This window comes from Neltuma alba, unplaced genomic scaffold (genome assembly GCF_004799145.2).
Source record: "Neltuma alba isolate B1F8T4 unplaced genomic scaffold, ASM479914v2 tig00002699_pilon, whole genome shotgun sequence".
Classification (NCBI taxonomy): domain Eukaryota; kingdom Viridiplantae; phylum Streptophyta; class Magnoliopsida; order Fabales; family Fabaceae; genus Neltuma; species Neltuma alba.
Genome location: NW_021632974.1, coordinates 32,343 through 53,020, shown reverse-complemented (window position 1 = coordinate 53,020; position 20,678 = coordinate 32,343). Strand labels below are relative to the sequence as shown.

The 20,678-nt window shown below is 37.1% G+C and overlaps 3 protein-coding genes across 3 annotated transcripts; 1 reads left to right on the top strand and 2 right to left on the bottom strand.

Moving 5' to 3' along the window:
- Positions 1–1,444: 1,444 nt before the first annotated feature.
- LOC114735626 (vesicle-associated membrane protein 724-like) lies at positions 1,445–8,060 on the bottom strand (the record flags this gene model as incomplete). The annotated part of the gene is made up of 4 exons (XM_028923328.1): positions 1,445–1,780; positions 7,140–7,202; positions 7,680–7,800; positions 7,903–8,060. Coding segments are annotated over 4 exons (456 nt in total), but the record flags the coding sequence as incomplete, so codon positions are not given.
- A 1,955-nt stretch (positions 8,061–10,015) lies between these two features.
- LOC114735670 (60S ribosome subunit biogenesis protein NIP7 homolog) lies at positions 10,016–10,721 on the top strand. Its single transcript, XM_028923388.1, has one exon. The coding sequence runs from the start codon at positions 10,158–10,160 to the stop codon at positions 10,719–10,721; it is 564 nt and encodes a 187-aa protein (XP_028779221.1). The 5' UTR covers positions 10,016–10,157.
- Positions 10,722–13,458: 2,737 nt separating this feature from the next.
- On the bottom strand, positions 13,459–16,146 carry LOC114735647 (transmembrane 9 superfamily member 11-like). Its single transcript, XM_028923351.1, has 2 exons — positions 16,063–16,146; positions 13,459–15,858 (listed from the first exon to the last, which is right to left on the bottom strand). The coding sequence occupies exon 2, from the start codon at positions 15,838–15,840 to the stop codon at positions 13,852–13,854; it is 1,989 nt and encodes a 662-aa protein (XP_028779184.1). The 5' UTR covers positions 15,841–15,858; positions 16,063–16,146; the 3' UTR covers positions 13,459–13,851.
- Positions 16,147–20,678: the final 4,532 nt, after the last annotated feature.

Sequence of the window (20,678 nt, the reverse complement as noted above, 5' to 3'; positions counted from 1 at the left end):
GGCGTGGTTAATTGGAGTTCATAGTTTATCAAATAATTATGTGGAGGCTTGGTTCATAGTTTATCAAATAATTAATTATGTAATATTATTTTATTTTACTTTGTCAATTGGAGTTCAAAACTTTGTTATCCATTTAAATTATGTTTAGTTGACTTCTTCGTATTAAATTAATTTAAATTTATTGTATTATGTTATTTTTTTTTTATCATGTTGCACTTCGTTTCTTAAATATTTTTTATGATTTCTCTACAGTTCGTAATTCTAATTCACTAAATAAATTTTACTTCATCATTATATTATCTCTATTCGATTTTTTCCTTTTTTCACTTTATATTTAAAATAATTTTTTAGATTTCTCTAAATTTTAAAAATTTAATTCACTTATTCGTATTAAATTATTTTAATTCCATTGTATTATGTGAAATTATTTTTTTCCTATTTTTTACTATTTATTAAAACTCATACCCATTTTAGTCATTTTACAACCAAACTTACTTTTACTCAACCATAATCCAAACAGCTTTTTATCCATTTTACTTTTGCAAACGGGCTTTTCTGAACTCCAATCCAAACACAATTCAGCTTATTCAATTTAGCTTATATCCCATTTCACTTATCCATAAGCTGATTTTCCAATAAGTAGCTTTTCCAATCGCTCATCCAAACGGGCCCTTAGTTCCTCGTGATGACCCCAAGGACCCAAAGAATTGTTCTGACCAAGAACGAGAGTCCCACATCGAAATCCAATAGAACATTCAGCAGTCTTTCGTTATTTTGGGCCTTCCCAAAGATTTTGAGTCTGAAGGTGGGAGCACCTATATATGATCCTTCGCATAAACTTAGATTGATTTCGTATTGCAATATCCTATCAAGTCAACCAAATAATGATCTTATCAAGTCTTGATCTTCCTTATTTAAGGTCGTCTTGTGATTTCAGGCTCATATTTCAATGGCCTTGAAAGGCTTGAAGCCTCATTGGAAGGCAAAAGCGTCGTGTTTGAGGGCTAAAACAAACACATGCTCGAGGCAATTCCAATATGGCAACAAGGTAACAGCAACCAACTTAAGTGAGATTGCTCCAATACGAAAAATGACAAAAGATCGCGAACGCATGTACTAACACTAACAACGCAAGTAATTTGGAGTTTTTTTAATATTTACCCGTAACTAATAACTATTCCAATAAATAAACAATGAATAAAAACAAATTCGACTCTAGGAATTGGAAAAAAGAAAAAGGGAGTAATACAATATTAAGAACTTCGCTTCTCGGACTCAACCCTGCTCACAATCTAGATGAGTAGTTTACATGGTTGTCACAAAAGAAAATTACTAACAAACAAAATACCCCTCAATAGGGAAGCCAAAATCACTTGGTTTAAAATAAAAATTGTAGGACAAATATTGCAATAGGGGGGGGGGGAAAGCACGATTCAAGACATGATATAGTGACATTCTCCTTCCTATCTTTAAGAACTTGTAAATACTATAAACGATCCCGGCGAGCAAAGATGTTGGGAAACATTTTCTTTTTAGTGGCCAAAATCCCCCGTCAAACCAGATTTTCTTCCCTATTTACCGCATTTAGACATCATTAAAAAGAACCTATATGTAAACTGAGAGATCATGGGTCATTTGTACAGTCAAATCCGTGGCAAACAGATAGCTAGATAACAAGGACTAAAAACAACAAAATTCCAAGAACAACCAACTTGATTTTCATGTTCTTATACCACATCTTCCGACGGATCTGTGTTCCTTGCTTTCTGAACTCTTGGGCCTGAAAATAAACACACACATGGCTCTCAGTCTTAGTAGAAAACTGATAAGACTCCTAGTAAACCAACCATGACTTATCAGAGGCGAAATAAAAGGAATTCAGTTAAAACTTGACTGGGTCTTTCTAGCTTCATTTAAATTAGTTATTTTCTTTTATTCCTGTTTATGGAGTCAGTTAGCTAAATAACAGGATTATGAGATCAGTCATGATCCACTCTGGTATGCACATTTTCCATTTTCGTTGTAATCCCGAGAATGTAGGGATATTTAATTGTTTCCTGATTGTTGCAAAGAGTCATATCGTTCTATAAATATGTTAGCCGTCCTGTTAGCTGGCATGAGTAAAAGAATAGTCAAGTTCCATATTTCAGAGATTCTCTTGGGCTATTTTCTCTGCTTATAGTGAGATCTTTACTGTGAGGGAGAGAGTAGAGTGTTATTTTTTCAGCCTTATCAGTTTCTCCAGTTAGAGCACCTACCATTTTGGCATCAGAGCCATGGTTGAGACGCGCTCTTCTCGAAACCAAACAGGGGACGAACCTGTTGCTGCGGACCCTCTTGCTGCCATAGCTTCTAAATTGGAAACTTTGGAGGTTATAGCTGAAAGAGTAGCAACGTTAGAGGCGGCCACTGCTAAGAATGACCGGGGAAGGGGAAGACCGCGCCACTTTGCTGATGACAGTGATGATGATTCGGAAGTGTATCGAAGGGGACCCAAACCACCCCACACCAAGATGGAGTTTCCAAAGTTTAATGGGGGCGACCCGAGGGGATGGATACTCAAAGCAGAAAAATACTTCCGTTACTATGAGACTCCAGACGATTTGAAGGTGGATGTAGCATCGATGTACTTGGAGGGAGATGCGCTTGATTTATTTTCCTGGATCAATTCAGAGCGGACCTTGCTGTATTGGGACGAACTTGTCCAAACTCTCCAGGAACATTATGGGCCACCAGAATTCCAGAATGCTGATGAATTTTTCTGCGCCATCAAACAGACCGGGACTGTGCAGGAATACCGACAGGAGTTTGCACGGCGTGCTTCTCGCGTGAAAAATTGGCCGGAGCACTGTCGTCTTGGGGTGTTTCTGAATGGGTTGAAGGAAGAGCTCCGATCTGATGTGAGGATTCAAAAACCTAGAACGGTGTATAAGGCGTCTAGTCTTGCGATTGAATTTGAGAGGAAGCTGGCATATTCACGTGGGTTAAGGCCCAACCTCTTGACAGCCCAAAATCGCACCAGTCTCTCTAGCCCAAACTCTCAATATGGCAGGGATGGGAAGGGGCTCTCATTACCCAACACGAACCGATTACCAGCATTGAACCAGTCTTCCTCATCTGCGCACACATCCACGACGAGCAGAGCCCCTCTAATTGACGACGAACGGCAGCGACAGAGAGAGAAAGGCTTATGCTTCCGATGTGGTGCGCCGTTCCGACCTGGTCATCGCTGCTCTGGGTCATTTTCCTTGATGGAGATTGATGAGGAGGGTAACCCAGTGCCTGAAACTGAAGAGCCCGTGGAAGAGATGGGAGAGGGAGAAATTACCACTGCTGAGATTTCATTCAACGCTATCCTAGGACGCCCCACTTCGGCTACTATGAAACTCAGTGGTAAGCTCAATGACCGAGAAGTTTTGCTGCTAGTTGACAGTGGGTCGACCCACAACTTCATTTCTGCCGCGCTGGTCAATGAATTGCAGCTACCTACCAGCACCATTGCTACTCTCGGAGTCCAGATTGGGGATGGGAGTGTGGTTCGTTGCAACCATGTATGCAAGGACCTTGAAGTTAAGCTGCCTGGGTTGAACATTAAGCAGGATTTTTATCCGTTTTCCTTGGTGGGTTCTGACATGGTTCTGGGTATTAAATGGCTGGCCTCTTTAAACACCATCCAAGCCAATTGGAATGAGATGTTCTTAATTTTCTGGGTTGACGGAAGGAAATATAAGCTGCAGGGGGTCCCACGAGTTGAAAATTCTGGTGCAGGCTTACATTCGATGATCTCTACGGAGCTTAAATTAGGGTCGAACAGTGCTGGTGCTCTAGATTTAGATCATTTGTATGTTGAGTTTAACGCTGTCTTCCAAGAACCTACCACCCTACCACCTTTCCGTGAACACTTCCACTCCATTCCTCTGCTGCCAGACGCACAGCCACCGAATCTACGGCCATACCGTTACCCTTATTTCCAGAAAAATGAGATTGAGTGACAGATTAATGAACTACTTCAGAAAGGGTTTATACGGCCTAGTTCAAGTCCATTCGCAAGCCCAGTGCTACTTGTTCAGAAGAAGGATGATTCTTGGCGCATGTGTATTGATTACAGGGCCCTCAATAAAATAACGGTGCCAGATAAGTATCCTATTCCTAATATTGATGAGCTTCTCGATGAGTTACATGGTGCTGCGTATTTTTCCAAAATTGATCTGCGTTCTGGCTATCACCAAATTAGAGTATTGACTGATGACATTCCTAAAACGGCTTTCCGAACTCATAGTGGGCATTATGAATATGTTGTGATGCCTTTTGGTCTCACTAACGCTCCAGCTACTTTCCAGGCTGCCATGAATGATCTATTTAGACCTTTTTTAAGAAGATTTGTATTAGTATTTTTTGACGATATTCTGGTCTATAGTTCGAGTCCTTGGCAGCATGAACATCATTTGAGGATGGTGTTTCAGACACTACAACAACATGCTTATTTTGCTAACTTCAAGAAGTGTGCTCTGGGACAGTCTCATGTTGCTTTCTTGGGCCACCGAATCTCAGCACAAGGGGTAGAAACTGATTATGAAAAGATTAGCAGTGTACGAGAATGGCCGGTACCGACCAATGTAACAGAGTTACGCGGATTCTTGGGGCTCACTGGGTATTACCGGAGGTTTGTCAAGAATTATGGTATAATTGCTCGACCCCTTACTGATTTGACTAAGAAAAATTCTTTTTCTTGGAGCTCAGTTGCACAGAAAGCTTTTGAAAGGTTAAAACTTGCATTGATATCTGCCCCTGTTTTGAAACTACCTGATTTTAACTCTGAGTTCATTGTTGAATGTGATGCATCCATGGAAGGTGTGGGTGCTATCTTATTGCAGCAGGATCACCCAATTGCTTTTTATAGCAAAGGCTTCTCCTTTTCTAATAGATATCAATCTGCTTATGATCGTGAGCTTTTAGCGTTGGTGTTAGCTTTGCAGAAATGGCGCCACTATTTGTTGGGACGACATTTCACAGTTAAGACTGACCACAGCAGTCTCAAAAACCTCTTGGATCAACGGGTGGTCACAAACACTCAACAGCGCCTCATTTTAAAACTCCTCCCATTTGATTTCTCTATTGTTTACAAAGCTGGCAAGGAGAATATTGGGGCTGATGCACTTTCCAGAAGACCTCAACACACTGATTTCTTGCACATGGTGATACCTTTACCAACAGACTTCTTGGAACTGGAGGAGGCTCTGTTGCATGATCCATTTACGGCCCCTATTGTTGCTGCATTACAAGAAAATCCTACGGCAAAACCGGAGTACACTTTGGTGGGGCAAAAACTTTTCTTCCAGGGGCGTTTGGTCATCCCCAAGAGTTCACCATTGCGGGCTAAACTGATTGAAGAGGCTCATCTTACACCCTCAGGGGGACATGGGGGCTTCCTAAAGACCTTGAAAAGGCTTTCAGGTACAGTTTATTGGCCACATATGAAATCAGATGTTAAATCCTACATTCAGCAGTGTTTTACGTGTCAAAAGAATAAATATGAGACTTTATCTCCTGCTGGGTTACTACAACCTATACCGGCCCCTGAACAGATTTGGGAGGACATTTCTATTGATTTTATTGTGGGGTTACCCAAGTCTGGAAATTATGATGCCATTCTGGTGGCAGTGGACAGATTGAGCAAATATTGTCATTTCATACCCTTATGTCATCCTTATACTGCAAAATCTGTAGCTGCTAGTTTCTATAAAGAGATTGTTCGCTTGCATGGCATACCTCGCTCCATTATTTCAGACCGAGACCCTCTTTTTTTGAGTGCATTTTGGCAGGAGTTATTCAAATTGAGCCAGACTCGTCTGAGAATGAGCACAGCATATCATCCTCAGACGGATGGTCAAACGGAAGTAGTCAATCGCTGTTTGGAGGCCTATTTAAGGTGTTTCGCACATGAACAGCCTCGCTCCTGGAGCAAATATCTTTGCTGGGCAGAATACTCTTTTAACACTAGTTACCATACCTCTACCCATACCACCCCATTCAAAGTGGTATATGGCAGAGAACCACCTCCTCTTCACCCATTTGTCAAAGGAGAAACTCAGATTGCAGAACTGGCGCACCAATTGGAAACTAGAGATCATATGCTCAGGTTGCTCCAGGATAATTTGAAAAGAGCCCAGGAACGTATGAAGGGCAATGCAGATCAACACCGCCGTGAACTAAGTTTTAAGGTGGGAGATGCTGTGTTTCTACGAATTCAGCCATTTCGACAGCATTCCCTGGCCCACAGGAAGTTCACTAAGCTTTCACCACGTTTCTTTGGCCCTTATGAAATCATAAGAAGGGTGGGGCCCGTGGCTTATGAATTAAAACTCCCAGATTCTGCAAAAGTCCACCCTATCTTCCATGTCTCCTTATTGCGCCCTGCTCTAGGACAACCACCAGCTGACCCTCCTGCTCATCTACCTATTTCAAACGATTTTGAGTTGCTGTTAGAACCGGAAACAGTTCTGTCACACCGCTGGAAAGGTCCCCATTTAGAACTGTTAGTTCGCTGGAAGTCCAGACCAGAGGAGGAGGCTAGTTGGGAGGATTATGATCTGTTACAGCAACAATTTCCTTCTCTTCGCCTTGAGGACAAGTCGAGTTTTCAGGGGGGGAGTAATGATAAGACTCCTAGTAAACCAACCATGACTTATCAGAGGCGAAATAAAAGGAATTCAGTTAAAACTTGACTGGGTCTTTCTAGCTTCATTTAAATTAGTTATTTTCTTTTATTCCTGTTTATGGAGTCAGTTAGCTAAATAACAGGATTATGAGATCAGTCATGATCCACTCTGTTATGCACATTTTCCATTTTCGTTGTAATCCCGAGAATGTAGGGATATTTAATTGTTTCCTGATTGTTGCAAAGAGTCATATCGTTCTATAAATATGTTAGCCGTCCTGTTAGCTGGCATGAGTAAAAGAATAGTCAAGTTCCATATTTCAGAGATTCTCTTGGGCTATTTTCTCTGCTTATAGTGAGATCTTTACTGTGAGGGAGAGAGTAGAGTGTTATTTTTTCAGCCTTATCAGTTTCTCCAGTTAGAGCACCTACCAAAAACACATGAGTTAAAAGGTTAGCTCTCAAACCATAGTCAACTAACCTGTGACTTCAATGTTTCTGTCTTGTCCGCAAGAATGGTTAGATTTTCTCCTCTGTCAATAGCCTGAAAGGATGTTCCATGAAAATAAAGATCACATCGTAATACAAACAAGCATCCAACCATAGTGAAACTTCAAATATTGCATCCCAATAGAAAGTGGGGAACATGTGAAAAACATTGATCCATGCAAAGAAACTTCATGATGACACAAATTTGCAAGTGTGACAAGGATCACAAGAAGCTTAATTCATTGGCTACAGGAAGAGTTATTGATCTTCCATTACAAGTTGTCCCCAGTAATACTGGCAGGACGGAGAACAATTAAGCATAGGATGTGTATCGCTTTACCAACCACTGTCATTGCTGCGAGGAAGTAAAATGTGGCCAGCAGAAAGATGGAGTTTTCACAGAAAGGAAGTCTAGTGACTAATATAGCAACTCAAGGAACTAAAACTCTCCCCACCTCAAAACCTTTCTGTACAAGGAAATGAATAAAGTATAGAATTATTATCATATTTTACACCTGAAAAGTTAAGGTACCTTGTCGATGTTCTCTAATATTATACTTTTAACTTCTGAAACTTGAGCCTTCACTTTTATTAGCTTTTCAATCTCCTCTGTGTGGTCTATGATATACTTCATATGCTCTTTCATAACAGGTCTGCAATTGCAATTCATTCACGATATTATTCATCTTTGGAAACAAACTTTTCTAGCCCTGCATTAGGATATGAACGAAGGGCTTAGGAAGAAGTGAGGATACTCAAACTCCTTGTTGAGACTTTTGCCAACAGCTGTATCTGCTTTTCCACCACCATCTCTTTTCTTAAAGTCTGCTCTGACACGTTCTAGAAAAGCAATAGAGATCTGCTTGCTAACAGATTCCTTTGCAACAACACAGTAAGCTGCAAGAATCCCAGTTTATGTAGTAAAGCAGAAGTTGTCATTGTGTGCAACTTAATGATGAAGTAAATCTAGAGTTTCAGCAATATGGCAAAATATCCAACAAAGTCAAAATGTAACTTGTGGAGGTTATGGAAGTGGCAGTAATAGGTGCTAACAAAGTAAGGCTCCAACTCTTAGAGATGACAATCTGTGTTTGTCATCGTGCAACCATGAAAGTGGCCATGCATTTTTACTGCTCCCTAAACCAGTGCCAAAAGCATCTCAAGTTCTCAACGGTAAGTTTTATCACGACTCTAGTCAACTCTAGTCTCAAAGATAAATCTTGTTTGAAGACTTATTGTAGCATAAGTTTCTATACGGGGATAGACGAAATGATTTATGTCCTACCAAGATATCTGATATCTCAAGATTTAAGGGCAGCAAAGGATAACATTGAAGTGAAGCAATACCATGGGTTTGTACAAGGATGCTGTGGCAAAATACTGAATATCTCTCAAACCAGCTATTTCTAGCAATGTTCATCCACTGCCATGTAAATGGCCCAAAGGGACAGAAAGAAATGAAGCACAATACTAGGCACTTCATATAAATTCATTCATATATACTACTGCGGATTCTCTAGCAAGGTCCGCTCACAGCGCACAAGAGACGTTTAACCTCTACCATCAACAACCACCCTTGGTACAATAGGTGGGGGCTGATGAAAGGAGTTAGGTAGCTAGGCAATGTACTTTTTTGGTTTATGTGGATAAGTAGAATGCAGAGGTTTCATTAAAAATAAAAAGTCTAGCTCCCTCTTCAAAGAATAAAATTTAAATCAATTAAACAGAGTCATTGTAACGTTTTCTCCCGTCACATGTAACTATGGGCTTGTTTGGATTGACTTATGAGTAACTTTTTAAATATGAGTTACCAAAAACGAGGTAAATATATGAGGAGAGTTTTGTCTCGACTTATATTAACTTGTTTAAAAGTCTGTTTTGAACAAATCTCTAAACAAGTCCAACAATGTCCATGCCGCCACAAACCTTAGATCTGTTCAAAGGAAGGAACAGAAATTATTTTTCCTAAATAATCAAATATCAAAATATTTATTTGTCTTTTTTATTACATATATAGGTATATATTTTGGAGACAGATTATGTGTGTGTACATATATACATGGTCGCGGCTCCTCTCCTTTTCCCTTACCATCCGCTGCCCTCCTTTACCTTTGATACTTGCGCCGTTTTGAGTGAAAGCAAGGGAGGGTGAAGGCTTTTTTTTTTTTTTTTTAATTCAAAAAAAATATCTAATACCTTAAAATATTTATTTCAGTGTCATTTCCTATCCTAAATTAATTGTTAATACACTCAACAAGGTAAAATAATTTTTTAGTAGCACATAATATTTAACACCCAGCATTCGAAGATATTTCTTAACAGCACTTAGTATTGTAAAATAATTTTTGGTCCACTTAGAAGGCTAAAATATTTTTTTTCAATAACACCTATGCAACATCCAACATGCTACGGTATTCTTTTAGTAGTACCAAGTAGCTTGTGCTAAATTTTAGTTACCATAAAATAATATGACAAATTACTTCAAGATACTAAAAGTTATTAAAAAATATTTTTGGGTGTTGGATATATTAAAAATTAATTTCTGATATTGAGTGTTATTAGAGAAATACCTTGACATGATGGGTATTACTAAAAAAAATTTAGGATACTGGATGCTATTAAAAAATATTTTAGAACACTGAGAGTTAGATATTAAATACTATTAGAAAAATATTTTAGAGTGGTAAGTGTATTAAGAATTTATTTAGGATACTTGATAATACTAAAAATATATTTTAGAGTACTGATTTTTTTTAATAGAAAAGCACTCATTCTCTCGTTTTTCACTCAAAACGCCGCGGCTTTGAGGGTAGAGGAGGGCAGCGGATGGTAAGGGAAAAGGAGAGGAGCCGCGTCCCATATATACATCTATATACTGCGTCACTTTCCAGCCGACCGCCGACCGTGGGAGAGATTTCCTCCTACCTCCTTCGTGCGTTTTTTAGGGTTTGGGCTTGAACTCTGAAGAGCTAAACAGTTCGGCAGAAGAGGAGCGTTTTCGTAGGCGGAGATGAGACCGTTGGACGAGGCTGAGACAACTGCAGTGTTCGAAAAGCTCTTCAAATTCGTCGGAAACAACCTCAGGAGCATCGTTGAAAATCCCTCCCATGAAGGTCCCGATTCCAACGCTGGCCGCTATTGCTTCCGCCTCAACAAGAACAAAGTCTACTACGCCAGCGAATCCGTCGTCAAGCGCGCCACCAACATAGCCCGACCCAACCTCGTTTCTCTCGGCACTTGCATCGGCAAATATACTCACGGAGGTAATTTTCATCTCACAGTTCAGGCTCTGAACTTGTTGGCTGCTAATGCTAGGCACAAGGTCTGGCTGAAACCCCAGTCTGAGATGTCTTTCTTGTACGGGAATCATGTTTTGAAGAGTGCCTTGGGAAGGATTACAGAGAGCATTTCGCCTGGTGATGGGGTTGTGGTGTTTTCCATGTCCGATGTGCCCCTGGGTTTTGGCGTGGCTGCTAAGTCCACTCAGGATTGCAGGAAATTGGACCCTAATGGTATTGTGGTGCTTCACCAGGCGGATATTGGTGAGTATCTGAGGACGGAGGACGAGCTCTGAAGTATCTGAGGATGGAGCAACGGAGGACGAGCTTTGAAGTATCTGAGGATGGAGGACGAGCTTCGAACTATCTGAGGATGGAGGACGAGTTTTTTTATTTTTTTGGCAATAGTGTTGGTGTTAGAAAGAGGGGGATAACTCTTATAATTTTTGTGAGTGTCTTATCCAATTCGGGTCATTGTGAGATTTTGATTCAACTAGGAACTTTAGTATTACACTGAGAACTCTGTTTTGCAGTGACTATAACTCTATTTATTCATCTTCCTCTGGACTACGTTAGTGCCTGCAATGTTATTTTACTTGTATGAATTCAGTTACTTGTCTTTCCTATGTGAAGGATTTTTGAAATTATTATGCTTTCTACATCTACATTTTACATTGAAAACCCCTGAATGTTTCTGCTCCTCAAGGGCAAGGAAGCCGATGCATCAGAGGACTTTCAATGTAAATGGAATGGCTCTCTCTGACCAGCATCTAAGTAAGAAATAATCTACAAACTTTTAGTTAAGTTCTGTTGCTTTGCTTTTCTTTGATACTAGTTTTAAAGTTGAGAGTTCTGTTTTTCGAACATTGGTTCACAAATCATTACTCAGTGCATGAAGTAGATAAAACTGAAGCCTTATAAGTAACAGGTCACGTTAGAAAAAATTGCCTATGCTACTTATTGTTGTGTTTTTGTTTGTTTTCATATCTTTTATCTTATATCTATTGTTAAGTAAGATTGTAAATCCTATATGAATTTTAGATTGGACCATATTTTTTTAAATAACAATAAGTATTCTCCTATAAAAACAATTATATTTAAAGTACTGTTAAGTGCTAAATATAAATATCTCGTTTAACATAAATTTAAATTTTGATCATTACATTATAAGGAATGATTAGATATATGTTGTTCGTTTATTTTGTGTCTTTTGTAGTTGCTCTATGTTTGTCATCCTGGCCCACGCGGCTAGTCTCGTAACCTTGGGTTTCTTTGTGTTAACATTTTACATCTAATAAAATTTGCCCTTCATGGGAATAATGTGTTTTATTACAATGAAAAAACATTACTAAATTATGTTTTTATTTGATGAAATGGTTTTACGCAGTAGATTTTGAATATACTAAATTATGTGTAGTTTGAGGAGGCTCGTTTGGTTAAACAGAAGGAAAAATCGCAACAACAAAAAAGAAATCCTAAAAATTGAAAAATTGTACAAAGTACCCGTTTATAAAATTATTATCAAAACCCATACTATTATTGTCAAAATCCATACTAATATTGTGATAGGTCTTTATTTACAACCTTTTTATTTCAACGGTCTTTTTTTTTGTGATTTTTCCTAAATATAATAGAGAGCAGGAGAGTCCCTTCCCTCAATGAATGGGATAATTTTGATAAGGTCAAATCATAACCATCTGCTTACAATTCATATTGTATTACTATTGCTTGCTGCCTATTGCATACAATTTGGTCAGAAAAGAAATGCCTATAGATACTGAAGGATTTGGCTATCCACCAACATTTAAACACAATTATTTTCCTATTGGAGGCAATGCTACAAGAGTAATTATCGGATACTAAATGTGGGTACTTCTCCTCATGAGAATCCGGACCTTAGGTTAGTAGGTCATCACATTGTGAGAAACTAACTCTTTTTAGTAGATCCAATCCGTATTGAGATACTTGTGATAATTACTAAATAGTTTAATTCAATAAATTATTTTTTTTCCTTTTATTTTGACAATAAACAAAAAGCGTCTCAAGGCTCATCCTTTTGTTTTAATGGGCTTGACTCCAAATCTACTAAGAATAGACCAGGAATAACCCAATAAATATTAAATATGATAATATGATAACAAGAAGAAGAAGCATTCAAATATCATGGACAAGTAACTATGCAGACTCCATGATGCAATCTCCCAAGTCTACTTTTCTTATAATTAGAGACTAAAGACTGGATGAAATTAATTAAGCCATCGTTATATACTAATTTCTTCTCTTTGCCTTAGTGTTGGATTTTATGAAACGCAAAAAGTATTGTGCTTTCATAAACATATAGCCTTTTTTTTTTTTTGAAGATATTGACATTCTAAATGGTGATTGAAGATGTGATTTCATGAACAAAGTTAGGCCGTTCACCTAACACTGCCGTTGAGATTATAAGTATTAGGGAATGTTTGAATCTATGTTGGGATCAATGTTGCAAAAAGATTAGGATGCGTTTTGTTATTCTAATGTTAAGAAGATCAGAGTATCCTCTTACTCTATGGAGTTCATGGAGGTTAACCGCATTGAAAACAACTATATGTTCAATTGATTCAATGACTGTTTAAACTGAGGATGGGATCCAACCTATTTTAACTTTTAAAAATTCGTTGTAACCTTTAAAATTACAAATCACGATGTGTTTTTAAATTGTAATACTCCCTTTGATTCTAAATATAAGACCTATTTTATAGTGTAAATTATACTATAAAATAGGTCTTGTATTTAGGACCAGAAGAATAGGATTTAAAACTATAATGTAAGCATAGTGAAGAGAAACTCACTTGAGAAAATCAAGGACATATAGAATTAAAAATTTATCAGACTCTATCCTTTCCAATGCACCAAATTGACCCTTAACTTATAGAGAAAAAATAAAGAAAAAAATTAAATATCTTAAACATTAACCAAACTGAACTTACTACTCAAAACACAAGGTATAAAATTGCATTCTGCACAATTGATTAGGACTATTTGGTTCTACTATTTAAGTCCAACCAAATCAAACTAAAACTTACAAATTTCTTAACCCTGCGGATGATAAACATTGTAATATTTGAATGCATGGTCACGCAAAAAAGGATTACAAAGTAGAAAACCGTATCCAGAATACAAGAGAACTTAAACACAGTACCATGCGTATCAGGCAATGCTACCTACATATAAATATCTAGCAATGAATTTAGCAAAACAATGAAATTATTGTTGTGTAATATGCTACGTTCCCTAGCAAAATGTAAAGAAAATGAAATAAGGTAACTACTTTTTCCCCTGATCAGAACAAATACAGTGACATTTACTTGAACATTCCCAAAGGGATTCCTCCTACTAAAATCTGTTGGCTCAAGAGCTAATTTCTGGGCGATCTCAGCCTGCAATTCAATCCAACTTGACCGAGGAGAATAAGTAATACACAAAAGAGAAGGAAGAGAGGAACCCAACAGTGCCTGTAGCCAACATGATAGCCACAACCATGAAGAGAGAGTATCCCAAGTACAGAGATGCAGAGACAGGGCCGCTCAAATTCTTGAGATCAAACACCAGATAGTTTATGGAGTACAGGAAGATGTATATGGCCACAGAACCAGAAGCAAAGAATGATTTCCACCACCATCTCCAATCTTCCACACACAGATGCATGTAAGTTAGAACCAAAGAGACCTCAGCACAGACCACCACAAGCAGAATCAAAACAACAAAGAGGAACCCGAAGACATAATAGACTCGGCCCATCCAAATACTGGACATGATGAAGAAGAGCTCTATGAACAGCGTTCCAAATGGAAGGGTTCCTGCACCAAGGACTAGCAGCCATGAAGGGTACTTCTGTGCGGGAATTTCACGAGGAATTTGATTGGTTCGGACAGGATACTCAATGTGATTGGCCCTGGCACCAAAGTACCCTCCAACAAGAGTGAGGGGAACAGAAATGCAGAACCAGAGTAAAATAAGTATGACAAAGAGTGAAAACGGGATGGCTCCTGTGCTGTGACTTCCCCACAACAGAAAGTTCAAGGTTGTGAGGATCAAGAACGCAATACCAGGGAAGAAACAAGCCGCCCTCCATGCCACTGAAAACCAGCCCTTCTGATTGCCACAACCAATTGTTCTCCAAAGGCGAACTGCCACATATCCAGCTGCGACACCAAGTATCATGTAGAAAAACAGCATACCAGTGATGAGTGTGCCACGAGAGGCTGGTGACATGAAACCGAGAGCTGCAAACATGATTGTCACCACAGCCATCCCAAGAATCTGAACCCCATCTCCAACCATTATACATAGTAATGAAGGGTTAGATGGAGCACGGAATACATCCCCCACAACAAGCTTCCAACCAGATAACTCTTCAGTCATCTCTGCTTGAGCCTCCTTGTCCAGCTCCTCATAACGGGTTAGATCACGACGAACAGTCCTCAAGAAGATCACAAGTACTATGCCAGCAAGGAAAGTGATCACCATAAGAGAATTGAGGATAGAGAACCAATGGACTTTTGATCCCTCCATCTTCAAGTAGGCATCCCATCTCGATGGCCATTTGATGTCACTCTCCTCAAAGGTGACCTCGTAGGTGAAAGCCAGTGGCTGACCTTCCTTGATCTGCATTCCTACTGTGGATGGATCACACTTAATAGGTGATGGGTATTTGTCATACGTTTTCAAGTTTTTAGCTGAATCAAAATTATGCATAACACTGCACGGTATCACCTCAAACCCAACAACCATGTATCCAGGCATTGCTGATTCCCCTTTACCATCCGTTGGGATCACTTCAACTGCATCACCAGTTCCCATCACACGAGCCACATTGGATTCCTCGTACTTGTGGACAAGAACATTGAACTTGAGATGGTTAAACAGATAATATGCATCTTGAATCTTGACACCAACAGGGTACCCAGTCCATCGTAGAAGGTATCCATCTTTTTGTGTAAAGCGAATGGCGGGTAAATTATCAAGGATCAGATTAACCTGATACATCTCATCAATCCTCTCTTTAAGGATCTTGAACTGATCTGCGGACAATTTGTCTAACCGACACAAGAATATTTCCGACTCGTTTGTGTACATCTTAAATCGGTATGGTGAGTTCTCGATCCGGTCGCCCATGAGTAGCTCGCCGAGATTCTCAGCACTGTCCTTAACACCGCCCGGAGGCTTGCAAAAGGGTAGGCTGTAATAGCTAAAGGGCATTTCTGTATCAATTGAGGTCAGAGAATTCACTTTCACCGACAACTCATCCCCAACCACATACTTGTGGGGATAACTTCCCGGAAGATAGAACCCATATGCGGATTGAATTATCAAGCAAAATGCGAAGGCCCACAAGCTAAGTTGACAAGAGAAAACCATCTTTGGACGAATCATGGGAGCTTTGTGACAGATCTGAAATTCCCAGATGCCAAATGAGTGAACAAATTCTTTTAAAACAAATCAAAGAAAACAAAAGGCACGGGCTCCAACTAAATTCTCAGGCCAGAGTAAATGAAGATGCAAAGCATTGAAACTCATAACGAAGACGGAATCAAAATATATAGCTGAAACATGAAACAAACAAGAGTGTTTTGAGATATTAAGAATTTCACTCACCTCAAACAAAGCCTGAAAGCCAGAAATTTCAGAGAAAATCTATGCGAAGAATGGGAATAACGCGCATCAAATGTGATATTCGAGCTCGCAGCTGATGGCGTGCAAATGCAAATGGCATTGTACGTGAATTGACTATTATACCCTTCACTTTCTAGTTATGGACATGCCGGCACCGCCAGTCGGTCCGCCGCCCTCTTTGTTCATAAACCATAAGTTATTTCACACTCTTCGTGTGGTGCTCAAAACAATTTTAATGATTCTCAATTAATTAATGTGATAATTTTCAACGGCTTTCAACTTGGGACAAATTAGGATAAATTACTTATTAAAAATTTAATTGGTAAATGAGATCTAAAAACTTTGGACAACTTAATTTTCTTTGTGTGCAATTTATTTTCTTTTATGGGTAATAATCTTTTTTCTGTGACGTGCAACTCAATTTTTTTTGGGTGTAAATGAAATTTTCTTATGTGTAAGTCATCTTCTCTCTGTGCGAACTAATATCTTATATTTAAATAATGTTTTATGTAAATCATTTTTTTTTTGTACAACTAATTTTCTTTCGTACAATCAATTATTCTATCATTCTATGAACCAGTTGTCAATTAAACTTATAATGAGGAATTTATCACAATTTTTCTTTAAACTTGACCAATTTTAAATTTTTGCCATAAAAAACCGAAGAATTTGGTAAATGAACTTATATCAGAAACATCTACTTTATTTTACGATTTTGTAATTTTTCTTACATTGATTTTTTTAATTATTATCATCACAAAAAATAAAGTAGGAAAAGAGACACAAATACGAATGAAATAATAAAATCGTGTTATGCGTATGAGAAGATGAATAAGATATGTAAAATGATATTGTTCTATATCAATCTTTTACTAAAATAAAGTGAAGTGTAAATGTATTAATTAAAATAAAATACTATTTTTTCAGGCAAAGAATATTCTTAATGTTTGAGTCATTTATATTCATATGCATGAATAATTTAATTCGGATCGCCCAGAAAGGAGTCACTACAGTCATTCTTATTCATTCTTATGTTTTCATATACAAATAAGAGTCAAATTTAATTATGCAAATTGATTGTTTGTATCTTATTTGTACCCATCTAAAGGCATAGTTTGGATTAGTGTTTTTATCCCAAAACGTATATAGTGAATTTTTTTTCCCATCAATACTGGAAGTCAAAAACATTACAACAAAGTCTACAGGTCCTAGTTTCCTTTCTGAACCTCACCTTACTGATGGAAAGTGGTTAATCTAGGATACAAAAGTTGCTCTCCATGAAATGATAGAGTTTGGCTAAATGATTAGCAATAGGGATATATTCCCTAGTGGTATGTACCGGGACTACAGTCCAATCCTTATGAGACATGGCCTCTACGTACAGTCAGTGTGTATCACTATCTTCTTGTAGCCTTTGCTCCAACAAAGTCGCAATCTATAAATCATGCCAAGAAGCTCTACAATAGTTGCCAGTACAAACATAATCTTACAGCTAAATCCCTCCATCCATTGGCCATGATTGTTCCAAGCCGCACCACCACAACCACTTCTACTATCTTGAAAGATTGATCCATCCGCCTCCAATTTGATGAAGTCATCTTGGAGTTTGTTGGTGTAGTCTTTTCCACAATGAGTGTTAAAATAGAAGTTACAGTTGGTCATTAAGGCTCTGTCCCAAGAAGCATGGAATAAGCTGTCATGTGCATCGATCACATTACCAATTACTCTAGAATCAAAAAGCTTGTCACACCAAGAAACCCGGATATCCCAACATATATAGCCAAAGAGCTCCGACCATTGAATCTTTTTTTGTGTATGCACAACCTACCTTCAAGCCCTAATCTGCACCTCAAGGTTGTCATAGAAGCTCTACCATGTGTGAATAGCCACATAAAGGAGAGAACCTTCTCTAGTACTTGCCATCTCTAAAGAAGCTTCTAAATGTTGTCCTCCTGTCTTTGATGACCCGTGAGAAGAAAATTGTAGGCAGATTTAATAGTGAAGCGACCATTAGTGGACGACCACAAAAAATATTTATCCTCTCCTCTCTCCTCACAGGTGGGTATGCACAAGTGATTCAATTCATGACATGGTAAGGAAACTAATAGCTGAGCTTTTGTAAGTTCCATTTCACCATCAGGGTCACATAATCCATCACACGTTCATCTTTATCCACTCATCTTTATAACTTGGTATCTTCTCAATTAGAGGTTTGTTCAGCTCTGACCAATTGTCAAAATTCAAAACATGTCATGATTTTTTTCTTAACATAATTTTAGAGTAGCTTCTGGCCTAATTAATTTTTAAGCAAAAAGTCAAAGACTACTTAACAATATAAGTCAAAATGAAGTTGCTTCCCCATTGTGCAATGGAGAGAAAAGAAGGGTTGCTGTAGAGAGTTGGAAGTGGGTCTCAACTTTGTTTTCTTTTTTTCCAAAAAAAAAAAACTATGAAAAACCCATTAAATTCATGTTTGTAAAAATATTATAAGAAGGAAAAAATTAACTAAGTTTGGCGTTTTCAATATTTAAATTTTTTTAAATAACATATTAATCATAATTTTTTGTTCCTATAATTTTATAAAGACTTGATTTTTATTTAACGATATTAACTTTTAGTTAACACCATTGAGTATCGGGATCAAAACCAAGATGGAAATCAAAATGGTCTATAATTTTAATGATGTTAACTCAGATTAATTTTTGATGAAACTACAAGACAAAAATGCAACTTGAAATTGCAAGGGTCAAAACCAAAATTTAATCAAAATGTAAAGATCGACAATCATGTTAACTGTTAAAAAAAATTAATTATCATAACATGGGAGAAATATTATTTCTTTGAGAATTTAATATAACGAATTTAGACCAATTATTAACTTTTTATGTAAGGAGCAATTTTATCAAATGAATCAACTTCTGTTTAATGTTACATTATACATTGGATACTATTATGATAAAAAATTTCTGATACAAGATATAGGTGTTACATCGTATTAAAATTACCAGATCTTGTTCTCTTAGGCGTGTCAAACGGGCCCTTAAACAAATTAAAGAGGGAAAAAAACAAAAATTAGAAACACTTAAAAATTATCCAAAATGAACTCAATTGATTAAAAAAAGATTGGGTGCAATAGATTTTTTTAAGTATAAGTATTCTCTTATTAAAAACAATTCTATTTAATATACTATCGGGTACTAAATATAAACACTTTTTATTCTAGCAGGAATTGAAACCTTGTTTCTCATATCATGAGAGATTAGTGTTTTTTTTTTTGTTAGATTCCGTAGATTGGTCTAATAGATATTACTATTTTGATCTAAAACGGAAACAACCCCGATACTTACAAATTCACTTTTTTTTCTCAGGGGAATTGTCGAGACATTGGGCCATGATTTGAGGGGTCAGAAAAGCAGGTTCTAAAAACCGAAGAAATAAAACTAAATTCATTCAAATATGGACTTTTCTCAGGACAAAAATCGGGGTAGTATCACTATCATGATGTTGAAAAAAATTGCACAGTTGGAGGTTGGCCAACAGAAAACACAGACAAACAAACACGCCCCAAAACAAATTTAGGACTAAACCTTTTTTCTTTTTTTGGAAAAATTAATCTTTTACTCTCTATAATTTGTACTCATTTGTAACTCACTCTTTATATTGTGACTCGATACAACTCAATCCCTATAATTTTGACTTGGTTATAACTCAGTCACTAAAACGTACCTAGCTACAACTCGGTCCCCATATTTTTGAACATTTTATAATTTAATTCTTCTTTCTATTAGATATATAATTAGTACAATGAGATCCCATAAAAGAAAAAAATTACACAAAAAAGTCTTAATCTACTCTAAAACTTGTTATTACAAGCTACTTAAGTTGTTATTGTAATTTTTTAATAATTATTTTCTTTTTTGGGACTTGATTGCGATTCTCCCAATATAATTTCTTTTTTCAAAAATAAAAAGACTAAATTAAAAAATAGGTAAAACTATAAAAACCAAGTTACAGCTAGTCAAACTTCAGAGAGTGGATTACAACTTAGTCAAAACTATAAAAACTAAGTTATATTGAATCAAAATATTGGGACTAAATTACAAGTATATTAAAACTATAAGGACCAAAACAATAATTTTTCCTTTTTTTTAAATAAAAAGACCATTTTCATTAACCTAGGTAAAACGATAACAATTTTCATTTTAGGACTGAACCCTAAAATCGCATTAAAAAAAAAAAAAGGACTCAACCCTAAAAATGAATACAAAGGCCGCAACGGAATAAATTATTTCAAAAGTTAAAAACTAAAAGTGTCCATGATCGTAATCCAGCTTCTTTACCAAACAAATACGTAGAAAACGAAAATTTGTCCAAAAACAGCATGAGAAAAACGACATTGAAGTTTCAAAAGATTAATATAATAACAATTAGCTCCAAAAATATTCTTCTGAAAAATGAATTACAAATATGCATTCAGGACAAACTGTGAAGTAGATTCAAAACTTAAATATCTTATTTACAAATGAGATTTCAAAATTTACACTTGTTCATATAAAAAAAAAAAAAACAATATGCTATCAGGTTGTGCAGGTTGTTAG

Coding starts and splice junctions, on each gene's coding strand:
- LOC114735670 (XM_028923388.1), top strand. CDS start 10,158: ATGAGACCGTTGGACGAGGCTGAGACAACTGCAGTGTTCGAAAAGCTC.
- LOC114735647 (XM_028923351.1), bottom strand. CDS start 15,840: ATGATTCGTCCAAAGATGGTTTTCTCTTGTCAACTTAGCTTGTGGGCC.